This window comes from Numida meleagris, chromosome 4 (assembly GCF_002078875.1).
Source record: "Numida meleagris isolate 19003 breed g44 Domestic line chromosome 4, NumMel1.0, whole genome shotgun sequence".
Taxonomy (NCBI): Eukaryota; Metazoa; Chordata; class Aves; order Galliformes; family Numididae; genus Numida; species Numida meleagris.
The window spans coordinates 38,827,487-38,849,869 of record NC_034412.1 but is presented as its reverse complement, the minus strand read 5'-3'; the positions used below and the strand labels follow the sequence as shown (position 1 = coordinate 38,849,869).

Here is a 22,383-nt window from a genome sequence, read left to right as displayed (position 1 = left end):
TCCAGCCTCAGCCATTTCACTGAAGTCATGATCATTAGGACATCAAATCAACAACGTGGATTCTTGTAACCAAACATTTAATCTTAGGGTGTGCAACATACACAGCCCCAAATATCTGCCCTGAAACAGGAAGGCCCAGCTGCTGTTGCTGGGTGCTCCCAGCTGATATGAGGCACCACTAGGATGGGGCCAAGACACGCATTAGCATAATCCTTTTATGAAGAGTAAACTGATAAAAGACAGGTGGAGAGAATGGGGCACACCAAGCATTTCCATTCATGAAAACAAGATGCTGTGGTGCTCGGTGCACGGGGCCAAACGCCTATTTGGAGGCACATGAGATGAATACCTTGGGGGCTGTCGAGACACCCAGAAAATGAGGTCCTGATCTGCCCTGCCTGTTCTGGAGCAAAAAACAGCAGGTTTCCACTGCACTCAGAGCATTTCCAAATGCCTTTGCTTTTCAGCCACTTCCCTGGAGAACCACTCTGCCACTTACAGCCAGGATTCACAGATTGGAGCCCATGGCGCTCCCACATCCACACTCAGGCAGCGCAGCAGAAAAACACCTGCACCTCTAGGATGGCCCAGTACACACCGGAGGCTTCTGGGATGCCTCTCAGAGCAAGCTTTGCATCACATTCTGCAAACAGATTCAGATGCATCTGCAGAGAGCATCCATAGCTCACCCCACCTGCACTGGCATTGGTTGCCTCATGCCATTGCAGCTACAGTGCACATCTTTATAATCTGAGACACAGCAGAGACACAGTGTCATGCAGAATGTGCCCAGAACATGTCGCATCCACCCGGTGACACATTCTGATGCATGCATGCACCAACCAGCAAAGCGACTCCTCTGGAAAAGGCAAGGGACTGCTCCTGTGAGGTATTCTGCCTCACCTGAGGATTGCTCCAGAGCTTCCAGGTAGAGCACGCTGCATGTGCACAGTGATACTTTGCCCCTTCATACCATCCTGTCACGCTTATCAGTTGAAACACGGGGCTGCCCCAGGATGGACAAACATTAAAACCAGACCAGGAAGATGAAGGGAAGGAAGAAAATATACCAAGCCAAGACAGGGTCCCCCCAAACCCTGGGGTCCTTGAGGTGAAGCTTCCTCCTCTTTCTTCTGGAGCCTGAGCTCCAGCTGCCCATCTCTGTGTGACAGGAACAAAGAGCTGCTTGGAGCCAGTCTGTTGTCACATACGCCTCCAGTGTTAGCGAAATCCACCCCATCAGCCTCTCCTGCCACAACAGGAGATTATTTTTGATTTCAGTAAGGCCTATACCATTTCAAGACAATATTAAAAAACTTTACCACTTCTCTGCATTTGTTTTAATTTTAAAAGGCAACATGTCTTAAATAAATAATAGCAATTTTTATGAGTTCTGCGCTTTGTCTTTAGAGGAGGAAAAGAGGATTTCTATTTTTTACATTTGCAATTAGAAAAGACTACTTGACACCTTCTCAGAAATGGGCAAGCTCTTTGAAACAATGACCAATCCCATGGGAAGGTTGAACTGCTGTGACTTGGTTTTATGGAAGAGGCAAAAGCACTTGACTGCAGCTGGAGTTGAGTGGCTCCTTCACCTGGGTTCAGCCCATTGGTTTGAGCCAGCACTGTGGGAACTGGGATCCACTGGTGGCAGGACACAGCGTACAAACACGACACCATGGGACCTTCTATCTGTGATCAGACAGGGGAGATAACACTGCTGGGAGAATCATGAAAGCAAACAAGGAGAAGAGGAGACACCAAAAAAAATCCTTAAAACCAACTCCTCCATAAACCCTCTGCTGCATCCCCCCTCCTCGTCTTGCAGGCTTTGCTGTGACAGAACGACATGCATGCACCTTGCCACCCCTCCTCGCTCCCCTGTGGGAAGGGTCTTTGCCCTGTAGGCCCCATAACAGTGAAACACATGCCCAGCTGGGCCATCTGAGAGCTCTTCCAGGGGTGCTATTTCCTTCCGCTCCCAAAGAACTCCATGTGACTCGATCCCCGTGGCAGGCAGTGGTGTCACCTGATGTCCTCCTCCCGGCAGGCCAGGAAGCACTGCAAGTCTTCTCAGGCTGCAGTGACTCATGGTGGAGCAGCTGGAGATGGCTGCGGTGAAGCACGGCCCTGTGACTCACCCATGCTGGATCAACACCTGAGGCCCAGGCAGCCATCTTGGGGCCCTCCTCCCTCCTGCTCTGGTTGCCATAGTGCAGGGCTCTGTAACAACATCAATAAAGGAGACTTGGAATGAGGCCATCTGTTTGACAGCTCCCCGAAGGCACCACAGCAAAGGCGTTGTACTTGATTGAGTTGTCTCTCCTTCCTGGGGCACCCAATGCAGTGAGCGGGGACACACGCTCAAAAATGGGAGAAGGCTGGGCAGGAAAGTGCCCCTTTCAAAAAGGCCTTAACACGTAGGAAATTGTCAATACAGACAAACAAGTTCAACTGAGAAGAGGCATCTAACCTGCACACATATCAGCATAGTTCCAGGTTCCACACTAAGCTCTGCTTAAGGCAAGGAGGGGAGAAGAGGGGACAGGCTCAGAGCTTCCTTTTTAAAGGACATCAGTAAATAATCTCTAGATGTTATCGCTGCCTCCTTAATTACAGAATGCCCCCACAGGGAATGGAAAGAGGTTTACTGAAAATAGCTTAAGGGTCAGCAGGAGAAGGGAGGAGAGCTGCAGGATGGCTGTAAGAGGCAACAAAGGGGTGAGCAGATGGGGCCTGCCTGTGTGAACACCTCCCGCCAGAGAATGAGAAGCAGCAAGTATGGTGGCTTTGACAAGGGATGGCTCTGGTGATGCCCAGTGGTTTCAGGCTTTGTAATTGGCCATAGAGCAGAGGCCTAATTAAAAACAAATGTTTAAACACAGACATTGTTTAGGTCTGAAACAACTCCCTCTGTCAGGCATGCTTTCACTCCGACAGAGAAAACATTGGTCCCCAACAGCAGCCTGGGAAACCACAGTAATAAAGTCAGGTCCAACCCCACGGAGCTTCCCCCATGCCCCAGCAAGCTCCTGTCCATCAGGTTTTAGGAGCAGATTTGGGTCATCCCAAGCCAAAAGGACAGCAGCAGCTCGTCAGCTAGCAGCCAGACCTCCTCTGCTGCCCCAAGCTGCTATGTCACACTGAGAGCAAGGCCAGTTCAGGCAGAGGCCTGGGGCAGCCTCACCAGTTACAGCACTGGTCCCACTGCAGAATCACGGTTCTCTCCCTGCAAAGGCTGCCTCTGAGAAGCAGGAATCTGGTAACAGGAGCTGCCAGCCTGGCACGCAGAGCCATAACAGATTCAGTTACCAGCAATTAGACACTCCACCCCGATTAATTTGTGCTAGAAACACTAAGACGGTTCTAAACAGAAAGCTCGATAATCTGTTTGAACTATTTGCCAAAGGTTGGGATAAATTCTCTGCCATTTAAAATGTTGTATATTAAGGCTGGACATTTTATTCAGAGGTATTTACTGTCGGTTAAGTGAGATTTATTCAGAGAAGTAATTTCATCAAACAAGAGTTTGGACTCAGTCGCACAATGCCCTCTACGATTACTCACATGCCCGCTCTGCCAATTCATGCTGAATGTCAGAGCTGCACATTCTCACCAGTCTCTGCTTTGCAGCCTTTACAATACCATTGGTTGCTTTTACAATTACAAAACATCTCTTGCTGCTCTCCCACATACCCATCTCTGATGGGTTACTTCTGCCACATCTCGTGCTCTTTTGGATATCGCTGTGTGCGGGCTGGGGACACCAAAGCCTTAGTCTCTGGGTGCTGGTGTGAACCTGGTGGCCTTGCTTGAGCATTGATCTTCTCACTGTAGCCATCTCCATGCTGCCTTGCTCCATCTGAGTTCCATTCCGAGCTCTGATCCCACTCCCTCCCCTTGCTGCATGAGTGGTTTAATGCCTTGGAGCAGTGACGAAGGCACCAGCAGGAGCTGCTGTGTTCCATCCCACACTCCATCCACTGAGTGACAAATCTCTGGCAGCGGATCACATCATGTCCTTCTGAGGAGCACAGACAGTATTTTCCTGCAATGAAAATATATTAGATCAACTTCTAGGGTTACCAGTTAGCTGCTGCTTTATGTGCTTATGCTTAAGCATTTACATTACTCAGGATAAGCATGGTGCTTCTAAGGGTGGATATGCTGAGTTCATTATGAATGCCATGTTGCAAGGAAAGGTATGCATCTGAAATGTCACATTTGTCAGGAGATGAGCTGCTTCGCCTTATCCTCATAAACAGACATCCCATCCTAGAGTACACAAACAAATCGTTGGGAACATTTACTGTAACTTATTATTATTGGTAAGCCCTTTAAGAGCAGGGTAAGCAAACACCTGCCAGAAACATTTAGCTGTAGCGAATGCTGCCCTGGGGCAGGGGCATAGCTGCTTCCTTCCCCAGTTCCCTCTGGGTCGCTGTGGGCACTGCCCTCAAAGCCTGCCCTGGGGTGAGCAATGCTGGACCGGCACGCAGCACTTACAAGTAAAAAGAGCTCAGAGCAACAAGCAGCACTCTCCAACTACACTGTGCACGCACTCAGTGCTCTTCATTTGGTGCAGCGATTATTCACTTGCACCAGAAGGAAAACTGAGCACATATTCTCCAAGAGCCATCTTTGGGCTTCTGAGAGCAATCTGCTGTTATAAAGAGATCTTGGTCCTCACCATATGAGACAAAAACAAAGCTGCTGCAGTCTCAGCCTGTACCATGAACACCTACGTGCTAGGCTGAGAAATGATGCAATTATTTTGCTTGGATGCGCAAGGAAACAGCATCCAACTGGCTGTACAAACCTTTTTGCTTGTGGCACCAAGATCACAGGTGGGTGAGGCATCCCTGAGCTGAATGGCTTTTTGAACTGAGCTGCAGATGTCCTTTCATTAGGGCTTTACAGACTGGAACTATGGAGCTAAATCACCCACACCTTCAGTTGGGCAGAATTTCCTCAGCCACCTCTGCAAAATTTCCCCATGCACCCATGGGCTGCTCAATAATGGTGGGGAGCAGCATTAGCACTGAAAAGATGAGGCATTAGGCATTAGGAATTAGGTTGTATATTAGGAAAATCTTCTGCTCAGAAAGAGTGGTAGGCACTGGCACAGGCTGCCCAGGGAAGTGGGGGAGTCATTGTCTCTAGGGGTGTTCAAGAACCATGTGGATGTGGCACTGAGGGACACGGTTAGCAGGCATGGTGGGGGTGGGTTGGACTAGGTGATCTTGGTGGTCTTTTCCAACCTTTACATTTCTGTAAGATGATTTGAGGTGATCCCTCTGCTTGGGGACAGCAACCTCCAGCAACTTGCTCACAAGGACAAGGCAGAGCTGCAAAATACAGACTTACAGACGTGAAAAACAGAGTCCATTTCTGTTGCCCTATTCTCATCTCTTACTGGAAGCAGCAGGGAAAAGCGTCAGCTTGCAGGCTTTGCAAACAGATGTTTGGGGAAAGGCGACCCATGGCAGAAAGGGAGAAAAAAAAAAATCAAAGGAGCAGAACACCCACCAAAGACTCCAGAAACACAGAGAGACCGGAATGGGGTGAGCTGAAGAGCACACAAAACCGAGTGTGAAAGGGAGATAAAGAGGGGAGATGAGTTATTAGCAGAGGCTGGAAAATTTAATAGAGCAGGATGGAAAACTGTAACAGAGGAAATAGGAGTGGGAGGAAACAGTCATGGGATGTAAATGGTCAAATACAGCTGTAAAAGGGTGGGGAAAAGAATCAAAAACACATTTACAATCATTCTTCATCCTGAAATGGGAAATTGAAGATTTGCATAGGGAATAGGTTTGAATCAGTTTAAATTCTGCATGAAGAAGACTGGGAACAAAAACGTGGAGCTTGCAGCGTGTCCTTGTTCAGCACGAGAGCTGAAGTGCTCACTGGAGTGTTCTCTGCAATGATGGAGCAGGGCCAGGAGTCGGGGACCCCTGGCTTCTCCTGGTGACTGTGCTTGTAGCTGGGTCAGCCAGGAACGGTCAACACTCAGGGAAGCATAAGGATAGTAAAGATACAGAAAAGCTCCACATTCTTCTTGACAACTTGTCTCAGCTCCGCCTGCTCATTTGTCATCATCACGTTTTCCCTCTTACACGTTTTCCTCATTTCCACAGGCAGCACGCCAGTTACCAGACAGTAATTCAGAACTACTACTCATACACGTGTCCATTTTAGAAATACATTCAGTTCCTTCCTGAACTTGTTCTAGACCACCAAAAAGATGCAAAAGTTTACTTTTTTGGAAGAAATTATTGAAAGTGCACACAGGCAGTCCATTCTGGAATTGAGCGAGCAGCAGCAAGAACAATGCAGCTGTGGGTGCTGGTTCTGCACCCATGGGCCCTCCTTCACTGCTTAAGGCAACTTTTTCACCTCTAATGACAAAGAAATGGAAGAGTAGTGGGAAATAAAGTCAATTGTATGTTATTATTTAGAAGTGGAATAAAGTATTTCCTAGCCAGCTCCCTTCAGCTGCCCAAATGAACACCCCTTTGGTTCAGTTGCCAGGATTTCTATTACAGGATGAAGAGGAGACAGAAAACTTGGAAGATCCGGAGCTACACAGAGGTTTGCTTTTATGCTCTTTTTAGTGCTGGATCCCTGTAGCCGCTGGAAACAGCTGGTGCCCCTGTGCAGCTGAGAGTTATTTGAAGCTACCAGCTCTGTTTGATAGTCAAAGTCCTATTGTTAAACAAAGGAAAAAAAAAAAATGTAGGTAGAGTTCATCTCTCTCCTCTGCTTGGCCTAAGAGGAGGCATCAAAGTCTGTCATCCTCTATCCTCCCAGAAAAATAAGGATGGAATAGGGAAAAGAAGGGGCTATTGTTCAGACATGATCAAAAGCAGGAGACACATCACTGTTCAAAGGCAGCCTGTCCAGCATCCCTGCATCAGATGGGGCAAATGTTCTCTGCAGTGCCTCAGTCTCTCCCCTCCTTCCAGACTAGGCCACCAACCAAGCACTTGCTCAACAGCTACCAACCTGATCACCATTCCCTGGAGTCAGTGTAATAGCACGGCCTCCATGCTCCCTGTGGTTTGGTGCAGAAAGGAAGGACATCAGCAGCTGGATGGATTTTTTTTATTTGCTTTTAAAATCAGAGTTTCTAGCTGAGACAGCACGTGTTCTGCAGTCTCCGTTTCAGCCTGGAAAGAGACAGAAGCCAACTATGCGGCAAGGAACCACATGGAGTTGGCTGGAAGCAGTTCTGTCCAAGTGCAAGCAGTGGATGCTGGTGGGGATGACACGTGGAGGAGAAATGCTTGGGGGCCACGAGAGCCCTTCATGCATTCTTTGCCTCAGCATCACGCTCTTTGCTGTTGCCGGCCTGTTTGCGCAGATGCCAGCCCTAACAGCACGCAAGATTTCCAGAAGCCATCTTTTGGCCAGGAGAACCAGACCAATTTTTATTGGCTTACTAGCAATAAAAAAGCAATGTATTCCTGGCTGTTTAGATAGTGACGTGGCTAAAACAAACGCCTTTGTTCCCAGCAGCTGCTAACAATACCTGCAGGGAGCTGTTCCCAAGGCAGTTATCTCTGGAACCAGCGGCAGTAGGATGTAAACAGCATGTATCAAGCTAATGGAAAACACCGAGCGGCCAAATCTGAAAGGAGCTGCGTTTAGTTGGGCCCCTCTCACAGGAATTGCATTCTCACGGCAGCAGCAGAGATATCTTCTGGAGGGCAGCTCTCCCCAGCGTGTGGGGATGCAGTTCCAGCCAGGCTGGGACAGCTTGGGGTCAGTGGCCAACCAGCACGCGCTACGGTGTGCTCCCAGCCCGGAGCTGGCTCGTGCCTGGTAAGGTCAGAGCCAACGGGCAGCACTCTGCATCCGTCCACACAGACAGAGCCTAAGATTAGAGAGATACCAGTAGGTTATTTTGAATGACATAGTCTGGACTTGTACACTGTGGGAGGTGTGATGGGAACTCTTTCTGTCTCTCCTGATAATTTAATGAGCTGTTGTAACGAGGGATGCAGTGAGCCCCTCATTTGTATGCAGTTCCCACATGAGATCTGAATATTAAATTCCTCCAAGTATGAATCAGCATCTCTCCTCCTCCCACAGCTCGCTCCCCTATCTCGCAATCTCCAGCAGCTCCACAGCCCCAGATGCCCTCGTGCTCCCCCAGGCTCCCTGACTTCACTGTCACCCCGATAGCCATCAAAGGAGACGGACTCACCTCTGATGACAATCACAAGCACCCGCTGCTCGGCACAACAAAGCTGGAAAAATGCTCTCGTGTCTTTCTTCAAACCTGCCTGCAGCCCCACAGCCTGTTAGCGTTGGGGAAAATCTCATGACATGGGAAATTAAACCTACAGGGCACCGCTGCCTCTGACAGCTGGTAGTTTAAATAATGAATTGGTAATCATAAACCCTTTTGAAATAAAAATGAAGTTTAAAGAGAAAAAAGCAAACTTCTGAGACACACCTTTTGATGGCGAAGGGCTTTCCCACGTAGATTCCATCAGCAGCCGTCACTCAGTGCTGGCAGACAGCAGGTGCACGCCGCTCCAAGCGGGAGAGCCACACTCACCCAACGAGAAAAGTAAGGGGCTGAACGAGTTTGCAAATAGCAGCAATTCCAGTCCAAAAACCATTCCCATAGCAGAGGGGAGGAAGTGCTCCCTGAGGACAAGGAGGCTGGCTGCCTTTCTTTTCTTTTTTTCTTATGCAATAAAGCAGGAAAAATCACAGGAGAATGGGATGGAAGGTAAAACTTCAGAACTGCAGTGTAGAAATCACCACCTGCTCCTGCATAACAGGCTGTTCTTTATTTGCAAAGCCCTGGGAGCCGTAAACGGCGATTTCCCAATAAAGTGCGCTAAGCTAAAAGGCATGAAGATAGTGACAGATCCAGACTTGTTACTGCCACGAACATTTGTCTTGGCAACAGCACACAACGCACACACAAGGCGCTGCATCCACCACCTAATACCTTTCACGTTATACGCAGGCCTGCGCAGAAAGCCCTGCCTCAGGAATATTCAGAAACTAAAGATGAACTGCACATCTGAGTACAAAAATAAGCCTCAGATTTCAAATGCCAGAATTTCTGCTGCAAGGCTCTTTCTTCAGGGATTTTCCCACAGGTACCTACAATTGGTCTCCACTCACTGGGGATCTCCACGACCAAAGCCAAAAGTACAACAGGAAAGAGAAGGATAAAGCCCATACCCAGTAAATGGGAACTTTATTAAACTACCGAGTTACTCCGAAATGTATAAATGTTCCATTAAATACATTCAGTTTTCTTTTACACAGATTTATAGAAATTTACATATACCAAAACACATTTAAATTATTTTTCAAGCTTGCTACCAATAAAAGTTTGGTTGCTTTTTTTTTTCTTAATAAAGGAGAAGAGTCAATCATCTGCTCTCGCAGATGCGCATACATAACACACAGATACAAATAAGGAGAAGGGAGATGCTTTTCTTTCATGTAACCCATAAGGGAGGCAGCATTCAAAAAGCTTATACAGGGTTTTGAGCAAAAATTCACCCTTGCCAAAAAGTGGGCTAAATAAATTCTCCCTGTGAGACAGACTCAAACAAGAGGCCCTGTGTAATACTTTGCGATGTTTGGGTACGATGTCTGCAGTAAGACATCAGGAAGCACTAAGGGCCCCTTGCCAACTTCAAAAGACAAAGGTAGCTGTCCCTGATACTAGCCCTTGAGACGCACGTGAGCAATTAAACGGCTCGTTCTCATTGAGCTACACATTTCCAGCACTGAGGGATAGAGCGGACAAGCAGATCTACCCTAAGTCAATGCCACTCGTCTGAAGAGATTTCCTTTTCATTTTATTCTTGTTTTTATCATTAAACGAGGCTTCATTTGTAGGTGAGTGGAAAGGCAACTCTTTAAATAGGATGCTTAGGAGAACAGCAATCAGTTTCCCCACCTACAAACATTTCCCTTAGGAAGATGCATAGCACGCTGAACAAGTTTTCCCTCATTCTCCAAACCTTAGACTAGCAAGACATGAAAATTTGTATCCGCAGGAAAAAGGAGGTCTTTTTATTTGTAAAAAGCTTATCAAATACTAGTTTAAGTCATCCTTTGGAATATTTAAACATTAAAAACCACATTTGAAGCAACGAAGGAAGTCTACAAAAACATTGTCATGCGAAAGCTGAGTTTCATGCTAAATATTCATGTTGACGAGGAGGAGGCAGGGAAACCGATGGCTCAATCAGAGCCATTGCAACATTCAAGTAATTTGGTAGTACATAAACCAGTGGAAACAAGGAATAGTAAGAAAGTGCTCAGCACTACAATGCAGCCTTCAAGAGCTGAACTGCAAACATCCTTGATATGTATCATAAATATATGGCACTTCTGTATGACCAAAAGCTGGCAAGTTTGCTTGTGACTGGAACAAGTCAGATGAGGAGTAGTCATCATCCCAGTGGTTACTGGTGGCCCTTCCAATGGGCATGGCCTCCGGCCGTGCAGCACCAGCCCTATCTACTTGTGCATGCAAGACAATGCTGCCACATTCCTGGAGAAGAAGCCTCCTGGCCAGCAGAATGTTTTCTCCAGACACACGTACACATTCATAAAACATGCTAAAAATTCTTCAGTTAGGTTAAAGACAGCCACAAACAGCAAATATCCCGTTTTACTATTTTTTGGCCAGCAGTTCCCAGTCTGTCCAATTGCCAGCAATGGACTTCGCAACAGGCAAAAAAGAGTTCCTGAATCCAAGGCAATAGAAACAATGTAAAGCACAATCACCTATGTTCATTTTCAGTACTGTTCCACAGGATTCTCTCTGACATTGAATAAGAAACCACCCAGCACAAATGCTCGAGTCTCAGGAAGAATTTCATGTACACAAAAACTGGCCTTTATCCACGTTTTCCGTCGCCTTAACTTCTTTCAACTTTTTGGCTCTTGGTGGCCTTCCATATCACAAATGCTCAAAGACTTGCTGTTACACTCTTATCCCATCGCAGTGGCTTCAAATACATTCAAATTCTTAACAAAGGATTCAGACCAGAACACAACCAGTTGCCCTTTTCCAGTGGTGTGCGGTACATTACAGAGCACGTGATGCCACTTATCAGCAATGTTACTGTTTTAAGGAATTCCACAACAGAGACACCCAGTGCAAGAGACATTCCAAGATTCAAAAAACCTTTCCTTACTTCAGTAATGGCTTTAGTATTTTACCTATTGTGGTCCGGTTGGCATCTTTCAGTTTAAGAGAGGACTTGTCCACTGCCCCCTGCTCCTTTGGTGAAGGCTCTGCTTTTGTGCTGACAGTGTCTCCCTGAAGGATGCTTTTTCCAAACACTCTGGCACTATTTGCTCTCTTTAAAGTACTCCCTCCGTTCTCCTTTGGACTCAGATCGTCAGAGGTTGCTGCTGGCTTCACTTTAGGCAGCCTCTGGGACACAGACCTGGTGATGCTTGGAGGTTTGGATGAGGTGGATAGATCCACTTTTGCACGCTTTGAAGAAGAGGCCACTGTATTCCTTGCAAAGCTGGGGACACTGGATGGTGTTTTGGGAGCACTGACAGGGCTAATCTTGGTGTCATCTACAGGGGCCTGGGGTTTTACACTGGAGCGACACATCTTTGTCTCATCTGTCTTTGATTTTGCAATATTCCTAACAGGTTTAGAGCCTGGCTTCTTGAGAGCAACTCTGTCCCTCTCAAAATGAGCACTGCTTGAGGTGACAGTCCCCCTTTGCAACCTTGGCTCTTCTACTGACATGCTATGCCTGTAAGGACTTCTTGGCAGTGTGTCTGTAGTGCCTCGGACAGAGCTGCGACGAGACAGACGGCTTTCCACTGTACTAGTTTCACGAAGTGCTGGCTTGGCTTCTGGCTTTTTCACACTGCTTGGTGCTTTGTTTGACCGAGAAATAGGCACCACTTTCCTCATACTTTCATTCTCAGAGGCATTCAAAGTTCTAACAGGTCTGGAAGAAGCTGTGTGGCTAGTGCGAGTGCCACTGGATTTTGAGGAACTTGGAGATCTGTCTTTTAGAGAGTTTCTCTTTGGTCCTACAGGGTCTTTACTTTTTACAGATTTTTCTTTAGAAAGTGTGCGTTTGCTGTTGGCATCATCTTTATCATTTGTCAAAGTGTGAAGAGACAGATCCTTGGCAGAAACTGAATTTAGGTTTGAGAAGAGCATTCTTGGCCTGTCCTGAGCACCATTTGCAGAAGAGTGTGCTTTGCCAGCCTCACTTCTTACATCATTGCCTGCTGATTTAAAATCATTCCCCTCTTCAGAGTCCAGTGTCAACGAACAGTCAGTGGTAGTATCTGACACATAGAACACTGGCCCATCTTCCCTACTTCCTGATACACTTGTGTCCATCGACACAGGGCTGCTGCTGCTGGGCTCTGAAGTTTCACTCTTGCAACCCACTGCCTTGGCTTTATGGTTGTGGGCCTCTCTGGAGCTTCTGCAAGCTGGAGGCAGATCGTCATCGGCAGTGCTAAGGGAATGCAAACTTAGATCATCTAGAGTCTCCACATCTGTTCCACCAACATCCTCTAAATATATTAGAGGTGTATCATCTGCTGGCTTTGCTCCTTGAATATCAAACTTCCGTAATCCTTTAACAAGTTCGTGCTCCTCGATTGCAAGGGCCAGAGCATTTATATCAGAGGACTCCTCACAGGAGGCATTGGAAGCGTGCATGTTGTAGTTGGTGCTTCGCTGTGGATAATGGGTACCAGTATTGGTTGAGCCACCAAAGTGACTGGACTGTGCTGGATGCAACTGCAGCACATCACTACTTTTCCCTTTGGTTTCAGACTGTTGGTATAAGTGCAAGGTGTTTAAATTGGGATCTCTAGTTTCTTTGGATTCATTCCAGGCTACATTGGGTCTTACTTGTCGGGTGTTTGCACGGGGAAGGCTGTTAAATTTGTTGGGATCCTCTTCTTTTGAAATTTCCAGGAAACTCTGCAGCTCCCTGTCTGCAGTAATCCCCAGAGAAAGTCGAGAGCGTTTGGAATTGGGGTTTCTGTATGAAGGGCTTTGAGGTCTCTGCTGCAAGAAGGGAAGAAACTCTCCGAGTCCTTTTTTGGCCAACATTTCCACATCATTTTCACTGCTGCTCCGTCCAAAGCTTCCAAGCTCTCCAGCAGCCCAGGATCGACGTTTCTCCTCCAGCTCCTTTCGCCTTTGCAGATGATGAAGTTCCTGGATCTCTCGTTCCCTGTTTTCCTGACAAGGAAATGCATAAATCTGTGTTACAGAGGACAGCATTCTATGCATGAGAACAAGTTACACGGCTTTATCTTTCCCTTTATTTCCTCCTATCAAAGTTAGTTCCTACTGCTATCACTCTCTCACCACCCCCAATACATACACACAAAAATTCACCATGGCAACCACAGTCTGCAATCATTAACCATATGGACGGCAGTTCCCTGCATAACTAATGCTGGAGGCACATCACTCCTATCAACATAAGAAAAAAATGCACAAGTCCCCACAGACCCTAAAAACGTGATTTATCAAACCCAACTAGCTGTTACATCCATGCGAAGAACTGTTGCTGTATATGGAGACCTTCAAGTTCATGCTTAATAAGTTTTGAGAGAGCAGTTTTATCTGGTGAGTAAACTTCCAGCTGAGCATTATATTCTTATTTTAAGACAAACTTGTCTGACGAGTGTGTATCCACTGCGTACTTTCCATCCTCCCATACTACAACAACTGTTACTGAAGAAGCAAGTGGAGTTTCCAAGGGTTGCTGTTTACCTCCAACTTGAACGTAACAGATTGGAAACTTTATGAAAAGACATGACTTGCACATGAAAGCAAATGAAAAAGGTTGCACAACATCTCATGATCATTACTTAGACATCAACTGATACCACTTAATATAACACCTCATTCCAGTTTTGGATTTCTTGTTTGCTGTTGGCTTCAAAAATTGACAACTACTGCACAGAAGTTGCCCCACGCAGGCTGGAGATTTTGGTTGCTAGGCTGAGGGGCTGTGGGTTAGAAAGTCATAGAAAGAAGCAGTTTGTGTTTGAAAGACAACATAGCAACACCTTTCTGCTAAAATCATTAACTGACACCTCAGTTAAAATGTTCCGTCAGCTTCCGATTTAATCTAGGTTAAACTTCTGAAAATAACCTGGAAAGTTCAACGGAAACAGAGAACCTGTTTTTCTTCAGCCAGTACAGCTGCAGCAAAAGAAGAAGAAGGGCTACTCTTCATAGAGGATTCAAAAATTACATAGTTTTCCAGCATGTTAAGTTTGCTACAAGGCCGTTTAAAAAAACAAACAAAAAAAAAACCACACACACCTATATTGATCTGAAACACTGTTTAGTTTGATTTTCCCATTGTTGTGACAACAGAAGAACTGAACAACTATAAATAGTTGCCTGAAAGCTCTCAGTAAACAGAAGCCTAATGCTGACTTTTTTCTAATGCATTCTTTTTGATGAATGGGTTAATCTACACCTCTTTAGGGGATTTGAGATGACACTGGGCTGTGAAAGATAAGATGCATTAGAGACCTCAGAAACTCAACAGCTAAGAAAGGAAAAAGAAACAACTTGCATTTCAGGAAAAATGTGGCAGGGAGCCTTCTTTCACAGGTATGGGATTGACAAATGCTAAAGCTCAACTTCAAATATCCTACTGTAAAGCAAAACTGTCGCAGATACCACCTTCATATTCCATGTTAGACACAGACATTTTAACCACACCCAAAACATGTTTCTGGAGGTTTTATTCAAATGAAAACCTATTTTAAGCACTCAGGAGCACGTTCTAAAATTGCAAAAACAAAAAGTGTTTTTAACACGTGAGATATGTGCAGTTGGCCATTGTGGTACAAACCACCTTTTTTGACTGCTGGCTCTGCTGTCCACATGTTACATTCATTTCTCAGAACTGCAGTCTTTATTCTGAATCGTTCCGTTAATTTCTTAGGTTAATCCTCACAAAATACTTAGTAAGCAAATCTTTTCAATATTTGCAAATAAATGAGTAATTTATCATTTTTGACTACTTGCTACAGAGATAAGAAGAGCAATCCCCATTGGGCCTTGAAGAAACAGCTATCCATCGACCACTTGTATGCAATGGTGATTATGAATTAACTCCCCAATTCCAAATGATTGAACATGTCCTTAATATATGCACAAAGTCACCTCTCACTAAAATGTCTTCAAGAGTTACTATAATTTGGTTTAATATATTTGCATAATATTCACATGTATAACCACACGCTGGGTGGTGAAGGGTACACTAAAGATACAACATGCACATTAGATGAACATTTGGTTAGCTTGCTACTGATTGGGAATGTTTTTCTCTCTTTCTAAACTAAAGATTTTATGAAAAGTGCTGTCAACTGCAGATTGCATAAGGCAGAAAAATAAATCTGTGGATCCACCCAATTCATGCTATTTATAAAGTTCTAAAAAATATTTCTAACGATAGGCAGACTTTTCTGAACCAAAATTGTAACCAATGCTGACACTGCTCCTTGCCTGTGTTTGTCTTAGTATACTTCTCAGATTATTTGGGACCAATTATGGGTATGCAGCGAACAAACAGTTACACTTGGGATGAGGTGTCTTTGTACTCCCTTTCTCTTTGTGAGTTTTCACCCACAAAAAGCACTAAAAAAACAAAGTAGCCAGCGTTGTCACCATTTTGACAAATATATCAAATACCACAAGATATACAGTATCCTTTACACAGAAAACAACTAATTCGTGTGAACCAGTATTTATTTCAAAAGAGAAAGAATCTCATTCAGGGCTCAACAGCCTTAACCCTGCTTACCTTAACAGCCTTGTTGAATCTTAAGCAGAAGTCTCTAAATATCTGGAAACATTCGTCCAACTTCATAGTTTCTTTGTCCTCACAGAAAAAGTCAATGAGAGCATTTCCTTCCTTTTGTAATTCTCCTTTCTGGTGTTCAAGCTCCTTCAGATGTCTCACAGCAAACTGTAGCAAAGAATATATAATGGCAGATTGAAAAAATTAAGTAACAACAGGTGATGTATATAGTAAGAACTTATGAAATTCGTGTTCCATCCTAGAATTTGTTACAGGGGCCTTAAAATTAAGACTTTGAGGAAGAACTTCTACTAACCAAAGGAAACTTCTTGTCATTTCAGCAAAATGAGGAAAGAAGGTCAAGGAAAATGCATCAATCAACACGCAAATTCCAGTGAGTAGGATACAAACCGGGCAAAAGTTCAGAAGTCTTTGAACCGACTTACACCTTTAATTCTTACATGAACTAAAGACCAAGGACAAAGACAATACTGGGACATTGGTGGATCACATGGGAGCCCTCACAAAGTTCCACCCGTCTTATTTTCCCATTATTCCCTGCAACTTTCAATTAAGTTTAAATGAGTTAGTTCCTGCTCCCTACTTTTCTCAAAGAAAAAATATCACAGATATACTTCACACAATCAACTGCCTCTGAGCTGATGTTAGAACACAACAACAAAAAAGGCTTTCATGCCAGACAGGTAATGAAATGCTAGAAATATTTACACATAAAGACATTCAGAAAAGGTCTCCATGAAGTACCACTACAAATTGTAACCATATAACTATTTAGGTAGGGTTGGAAAAAAATGAGGAGGAAGAGAATAAGGCTGTGGTCAAACTTTGAGCAGCAGAACTACTTAAAGGAACAATCTCTGAATTTTTTGTCTCCTTGATCTGCATCACCAGCCATTCACTGCCATCCTTGCACAATCCCACATCTGAGAATCGATTTGACTAAAAATAACCTGGTGGAGAAAGCTTATTTCCAGACAAATCAGTTTTCTGACACTACCTAATTCATGACCCCCTAAATATTTTTCATGCTGCAGCACTGGAGCGTGACTAGGCAGCTGGAGGCACGGGTGACCACTTAAGACGACTCCAGCTGGCGGGAAGTCACTTGGCAAATTATGCCAGTAGGATAGGAACAAATCTGACTTGTTAGCATTTAGGGAAAAAACAAAATGGACTGAAGATAAACTGGACAATTGACAAGAGCATACACAGAAAATTGGTTCCTCCCACATATTTCAGTAATTTATTCATGAGGATGAGATAATGAAATCTGACTTTTAATCAGCTTGGTTATGACTTATAATTTAAAAACAAAAACCGGAAGTGTTTATGTAAGGTATGCATTTATAAAATGATTTCTTTTTTCACAACATTTTGTGGAATGTGGCCTAAACAAGGTTGTAGTGTTACATAAAACCAGCTATTAAATTTAAAAAGTAAAAAAAAGGCAAACATGTCAGAACATAACATTAAAGAGTCTGGGTGCAATGGATTAAAGCCAGTGATTCAGAGTGAATGAGGACAGCTATTTCAATCTTAACCCGCCCCTTTCTTCATCACCTTCACATCTGAAAAACTACACTGACTATTAACTGCACTTGCAAGTTGAAAATCAGGGTGGGTTAAGTTCCAGATCAATATCTGCTTTTTTTTTTTTTTTTTAAATTTTAATAATTTTCATTAGCATGGAACACAAAAATCATTTAATTGAAGTGTAATACATATTTCTCCAGGCATCACCACGCATTTGGAAAATACCTAGAACTTTGATTCAAAGTTAAGTGCCGTACACATTCATGTCTATGAAGTCACTGAGGTACTGAAAAAGAAAAGGAGAGTCTACCAAGCAGTGATTGTATGGCTTAGAATAATACGCTCTGTGCAACAGGTAAATTAGTACAGAAGACAGTCTTTTAGCATTCAAGCTTCTAAGAATCTCTCTTCAGTTAAATATTCTCAGCAAAAACTCACACGGTCCAGTATAACATCACAGCTGCCCAAAATATAGTTATCTGCATGTTAAGGACAAAACTAGTGACCAACCCAAATTGTCTTATATTTTCACTACTGATCTTTGTCAGGCATTTCACAGGCACTTAACACACTTGCCCAACAAGCCTTGGGCAATGTACACTCCATATCCCTCCCAGTAAAAACACAGTCTTTCCAACACTCTTACTTGACAAACAGCATGTAGTTGGAACACCTTTGTACCACTGATAGGGTAGACATATTAAAACAATGCTTCTGTTTATTGACACATCCACACAAATTACTTTGAGCTGAGGAATGTTCCTGTACTCAGGTAACAGTAACACGTCAACATAGATAACCTACAAACCTGCAGAAAGCTCTCCATCTGGTAGAAGAGTTTTGGGTCTCGTCGAATGCTGTCTTTAACAGATCTTGTCTTGAAAGAGAGCGAGTGGAGCTCTGCTTCTACATTATCAATGGATAACCTAAAAATGCATATACAGAGAACGCTTATTGAGGAGATGGAGTTGCCCCTAGGTTAGCCACAATATGCTTCAAAATTGATGTTCAACATGAAGTGCAACCTGGCTATCAAACAAGACCTACCTGTTCAGAAAATCTTTCTAAAGTATAAATCGAAAGTTAGGAGAGAGATAAGCACATTTCTTCTTATTTGCAACTTGAAAAGATTCCCATGGGGTGTGGTTTCACAGTTAATTCCAGCCAGTCCTACCCAGTCTTAGTGCCTGAAAGGGCAATGCCACCCTGCCAAGTGTTCTTTTTTCTCTCCCTGGGCACTCATTTTCTAGATGGCAGCCATATCTGAGCACTGAAAATTAATCTGATAAAAGAAAAAATACATTTCCTTACAGATGGATCATTTCCTTAGTCCATCTGACTACATGAATGTTCAAGTGCCAAAGCTGGTGCAACAAGGAGTCACACTGTCAACCAGGACTGCCCATTTTGGCAATAGCACTTGGAATCACGAAATAGCACATTACTTTTTTTCTAAGCTGTCACAGCAATGCAGCCCACAATCTCAACCCAGTAGCTGTAACATTTCATCTTTCTACCACATGCCAGCAGTAGAGCTGCTCCTGTTTTTGGGCATAGGTAACTCAACAAATCTAAGACCACAGGAAAGAGCTCTCATCTGATGTAATCTGAGCTTTATCCTGGGAGACTCGTGTTCCACATGACAGCTCTCACCCAAATCCCTCAGTCATTTTGAGGATCAACACTTCTAAACCTGTGGCATTTCTTTCACAAGAGAATTGATTTTGTCTAGGAGCTGACGCATTACTGTTTCCAAAACGGTAAAAAATAACAACTGCACACGTGTTCCTAACTACTTTCAATCCACCAGCAGCCAGACTTCAAAACACTGAAGCCTAAAAATTTGCAGCCGACCAACTGAAGCGCACATGGTGAAAACATGGTGACTGTAATAAAATGTGACAGCATGCATAAATAAATAGAATGTTGGCTGTTTTTTCCTCTGTTTTCTTCAGGTAAGCTCCCTGTGCTGGGAAGATCTTACATGTTTCTGTGAATGAGAAAAGGCATACATGATTTTGCCTTAGAAGGAGGGGGATAAAGGACTACAAGGGAGGAAGGCAAGATAAAAAAAAAAGTGCATAATGGTGGTTGTTTTAACGTGCTCTGACTGGAAGGATTTATGAGCAACTCATACACGACAGTTTTGTCTCTAATAAAGGTCCTCCTCACACCCAGTGGTAAGACATTTATTTTGCTTTGTTTCATTTTCCTGTAGAGTGCATTCCCTGAACAGATTTCGTCATGAGTTACAACAGAATATTTTCAGCATTAACAAATGTGATCAAAGAACAAAATGGCTAGAAAACTACCACCAGTTTTCAGATTCTGCCTGTTCCCCTGCAGTTTGCCAGGGGGCTTGGATGCCGAGGGAAGCTACATTCCTCAGCAGGCCATAGGGCAGACTGCCAAGAAGGTGTGTGGGTTGGATGGCAGAGAGCCACACAGGTGGTCCATCAAAAATTTTCTGATTAACTCCATGGCCACTCCTTTCCTCAGAAGATTTCAGAGTTCCTTATAGACATGACTTAATTCTGCATCAGATAGAAGAGACTGGAGCAATTTTACATCTGGGTAAATAACGTGAATAGATTGCCCACAGGTCAAGGAGTAAGGAAGTAGCGAAACTGGGAATAGAACACCAGGATCGCTAGCTTCCAGTTTTGTGCTTTAGATCACAACATCTCAAAGAAGCAAGTACAGTTATCTAGGTATGAATTAGGTTAGGTTTAACATTATGCAGCTAGAGACACTGACATGAAAATACAGAGCCTCAAACCCTTCAGATTTTCCAGCCAAGACCAAAATGGAGAAGCAAACCAAATACAAAACATCTAAAGGAAGCCAAGGCCGGCACCTGTATCAGGAACCAGACTTGCAAGAATGCTGTAGTCTGCTCAGAGACAGATGAAAATTGGTTTAAGAAAAAACCAGTATCATTCTGATCTCTTAAAAGCAGCATATATGCACACATTATTTGACAGAGACAAAACTACAAAACACCTATGGAGATCATGTGAGAAAAAAACCTTACACCTGCAGGCACATTGCAGGCATACCTCTGCTAGCAAATGGAAATGAAGCTCTCAAAGCTACAGTAAACATTTGTAAAGATCTCAAGTTTTATGCCAAGACTTTTTTGAATAAGCCTCATTGCTTCACAAATCAGAGAGTTCCAAGTTACAGTCTAACCGTAAGTTTTCAGGTTTCTTTTGGCTTACCTGGCGGCCTCATGAACATCCCTTATTTTCTCTGAAAAGTTGAGAAGAGCAGCATCTTTCTTTTGGGCTTCCTGAAACAAACAGAACAAAGCCAAAACACACACAAGCCATTAACATTCCACTGCCACGATAAAACACCTAAAAGTCCAGCAAGTTCTAAAGCCTCTGGGAGGGTACTTAAAGGTTTCTCTCCCATACTCTTTCTTCCAGTTCAATCCTAACACAATTCAGCAGAAAATACTTCTTTAAAGAAAGGTAGGGATGAGAACTAGAAACAAACAACAATTCCATTTTGCAATGCACAGCAATAGCTGCTTCTACCAGTGAACACAAAAGACACGTGTATTGGATGGGGAATGCTAGAGAAAGGACAATTTACGGATGCCCATTGTTTGAGCAGATATGTTTCCTTCACAAACATCAGTTAATACTCCATTGTTACCTGACTGGTAATCTCTTAAGTCAGTTTGTATACAGTTAACCAAAGTCACATATGGAAACATTTAAATGAAGTTTGAAAAGAAGAAAAAATTGCTGGAAAAAAAAAAAAAGAGGCCATAGCAGCTTTAAAAATACTTGTCGGTCATCAAGGGTGGAAAAAAAACAACAAACAACAAGGAAACATGCTGCTGAAATGATTCAGCAAGAAAAATAAAAGAGTACTTATCAAAAGAAGCCACTTCTACAATATAAAAATTCAAGACAGTAAGAGAAAAACTACAGTGAGGAAGTTAGACAAAGGCAAGATTCTACATGAGAATAACAAATCAAGTTTACCATGGATTTCCCATGGATAGGATGGCCATACATAGGGAAAACAGTGAGTTTTGTAGCAGAAGTTGAAAAGTGAATATTAGAATCAAAGTATTAAGCCATTTTATGGAGACACGTTCTGGATTATCTATGGCTCTAGATTTGTATCAGTTACTTATACCAACAAAATAGCTCTTATATACCAGCGCAACAAAATGCAGCAGACTCATCCCAGGTTTGTTGGCTTTTGTATCCGCCAGCTTGAGCAGTGATGACAGCTTAAATCCAACAGCATTGCCAGCATAACCTCCCTAAAAAGAAATGAGCAAACAGTTGTGGTGTGTGAAATAAATGGACTGCAATACTAACAAGGAAGTCTGGTCAATCAGCCGTCCCAATTCTGGATGTCACTTACCGCATTCATAATATTCCCAGCCTGAAGGACCAAGTGCAATATGGAATGCAGCTCCTCGCAAGTCATTAACTCTGTAAGGAACAGAAAATTGCTGTCTAACAATTGCTTGTTTAGAAATACACGTGCAGGTCCCAAACTCCTCAAGCTTTCAAAGATGAGGAGTTTTATTTTAACAGAAAGCTACAGTGAATTGAAAATTGGAAAAAAAAAAAAAAAGGTACTATATAATTCAGAGTCACAGCCACAGTTGGCAAATCTCATGTACACGTTCAGACTTCAGCTTTGCAAGTGTAGTATTTCCAAGACAACCCACGGCAGCTCACAAAATGTTTGGGGCCTAATCCTGCAATGCGCAAAGCATCTTATGCAAGTATCCTCACCTCCTACTAAACTTAGTGCAAGGCAAATGTTCTGGACCTCACAGGATCCATTTGCCAGCTGTCAGGATCGGGTTAGGAACCATTATTCTTTTTAGGAGACTCAGCCATCAGGTCTCAAAAGACGTCAGGCAATGTTTAAGTTTTCAGTAGGTACCCCACTACCACCATGAATCACCACTTTATTTCTATAGGATCACCACCTTGGAGTGACATTTATTTCACTTCAGTGACATCAAAGA

At 43.7% G+C, this 22,383-nt stretch overlaps 1 protein-coding gene and 1 long non-coding RNA gene across 4 annotated transcripts in view; both read right to left on the bottom strand.

The window, feature by feature from the left end:
• LOC110398981 lies at positions 1,307-8,934 on the bottom strand. The gene is made up of 4 exons (XR_002438790.1): positions 8,465-8,934; positions 3,697-4,048; positions 2,142-2,223; positions 1,307-1,692 (listed from the first exon to the last, which is right to left on the bottom strand). It is a non-coding gene; the product is annotated as an uncharacterized LOC110398981 (long non-coding RNA).
• The window catches only part of FHDC1 (FH2 domain containing 1), a 34,083-nt gene continuing 20,898 nt past the window's right edge, over positions 9,199-22,383 (bottom strand). For all 3 annotated transcript variants that reach the window (XM_021395881.1, XM_021395882.1, XM_021395883.1), the window contains 6 exons: positions 21,765-21,835; positions 21,553-21,660; positions 20,597-20,667; positions 18,184-18,301; positions 15,825-15,989; positions 9,199-13,231 (listed from right to left, as the gene is read on the bottom strand). In XM_021395881.1, the coding sequence (XP_021251556.1) occupies positions 11,186-13,231; positions 15,825-15,989; positions 18,184-18,301; positions 20,597-20,667; positions 21,553-21,660; positions 21,765-21,835 (2,579 nt within the window). In that variant the 3' untranslated portion in view covers positions 9,199-11,185. The remainder of the gene's footprint in view (positions 13,232-15,824; positions 15,990-18,183; positions 18,302-20,596; positions 20,668-21,552; positions 21,661-21,764; positions 21,836-22,383) is intronic.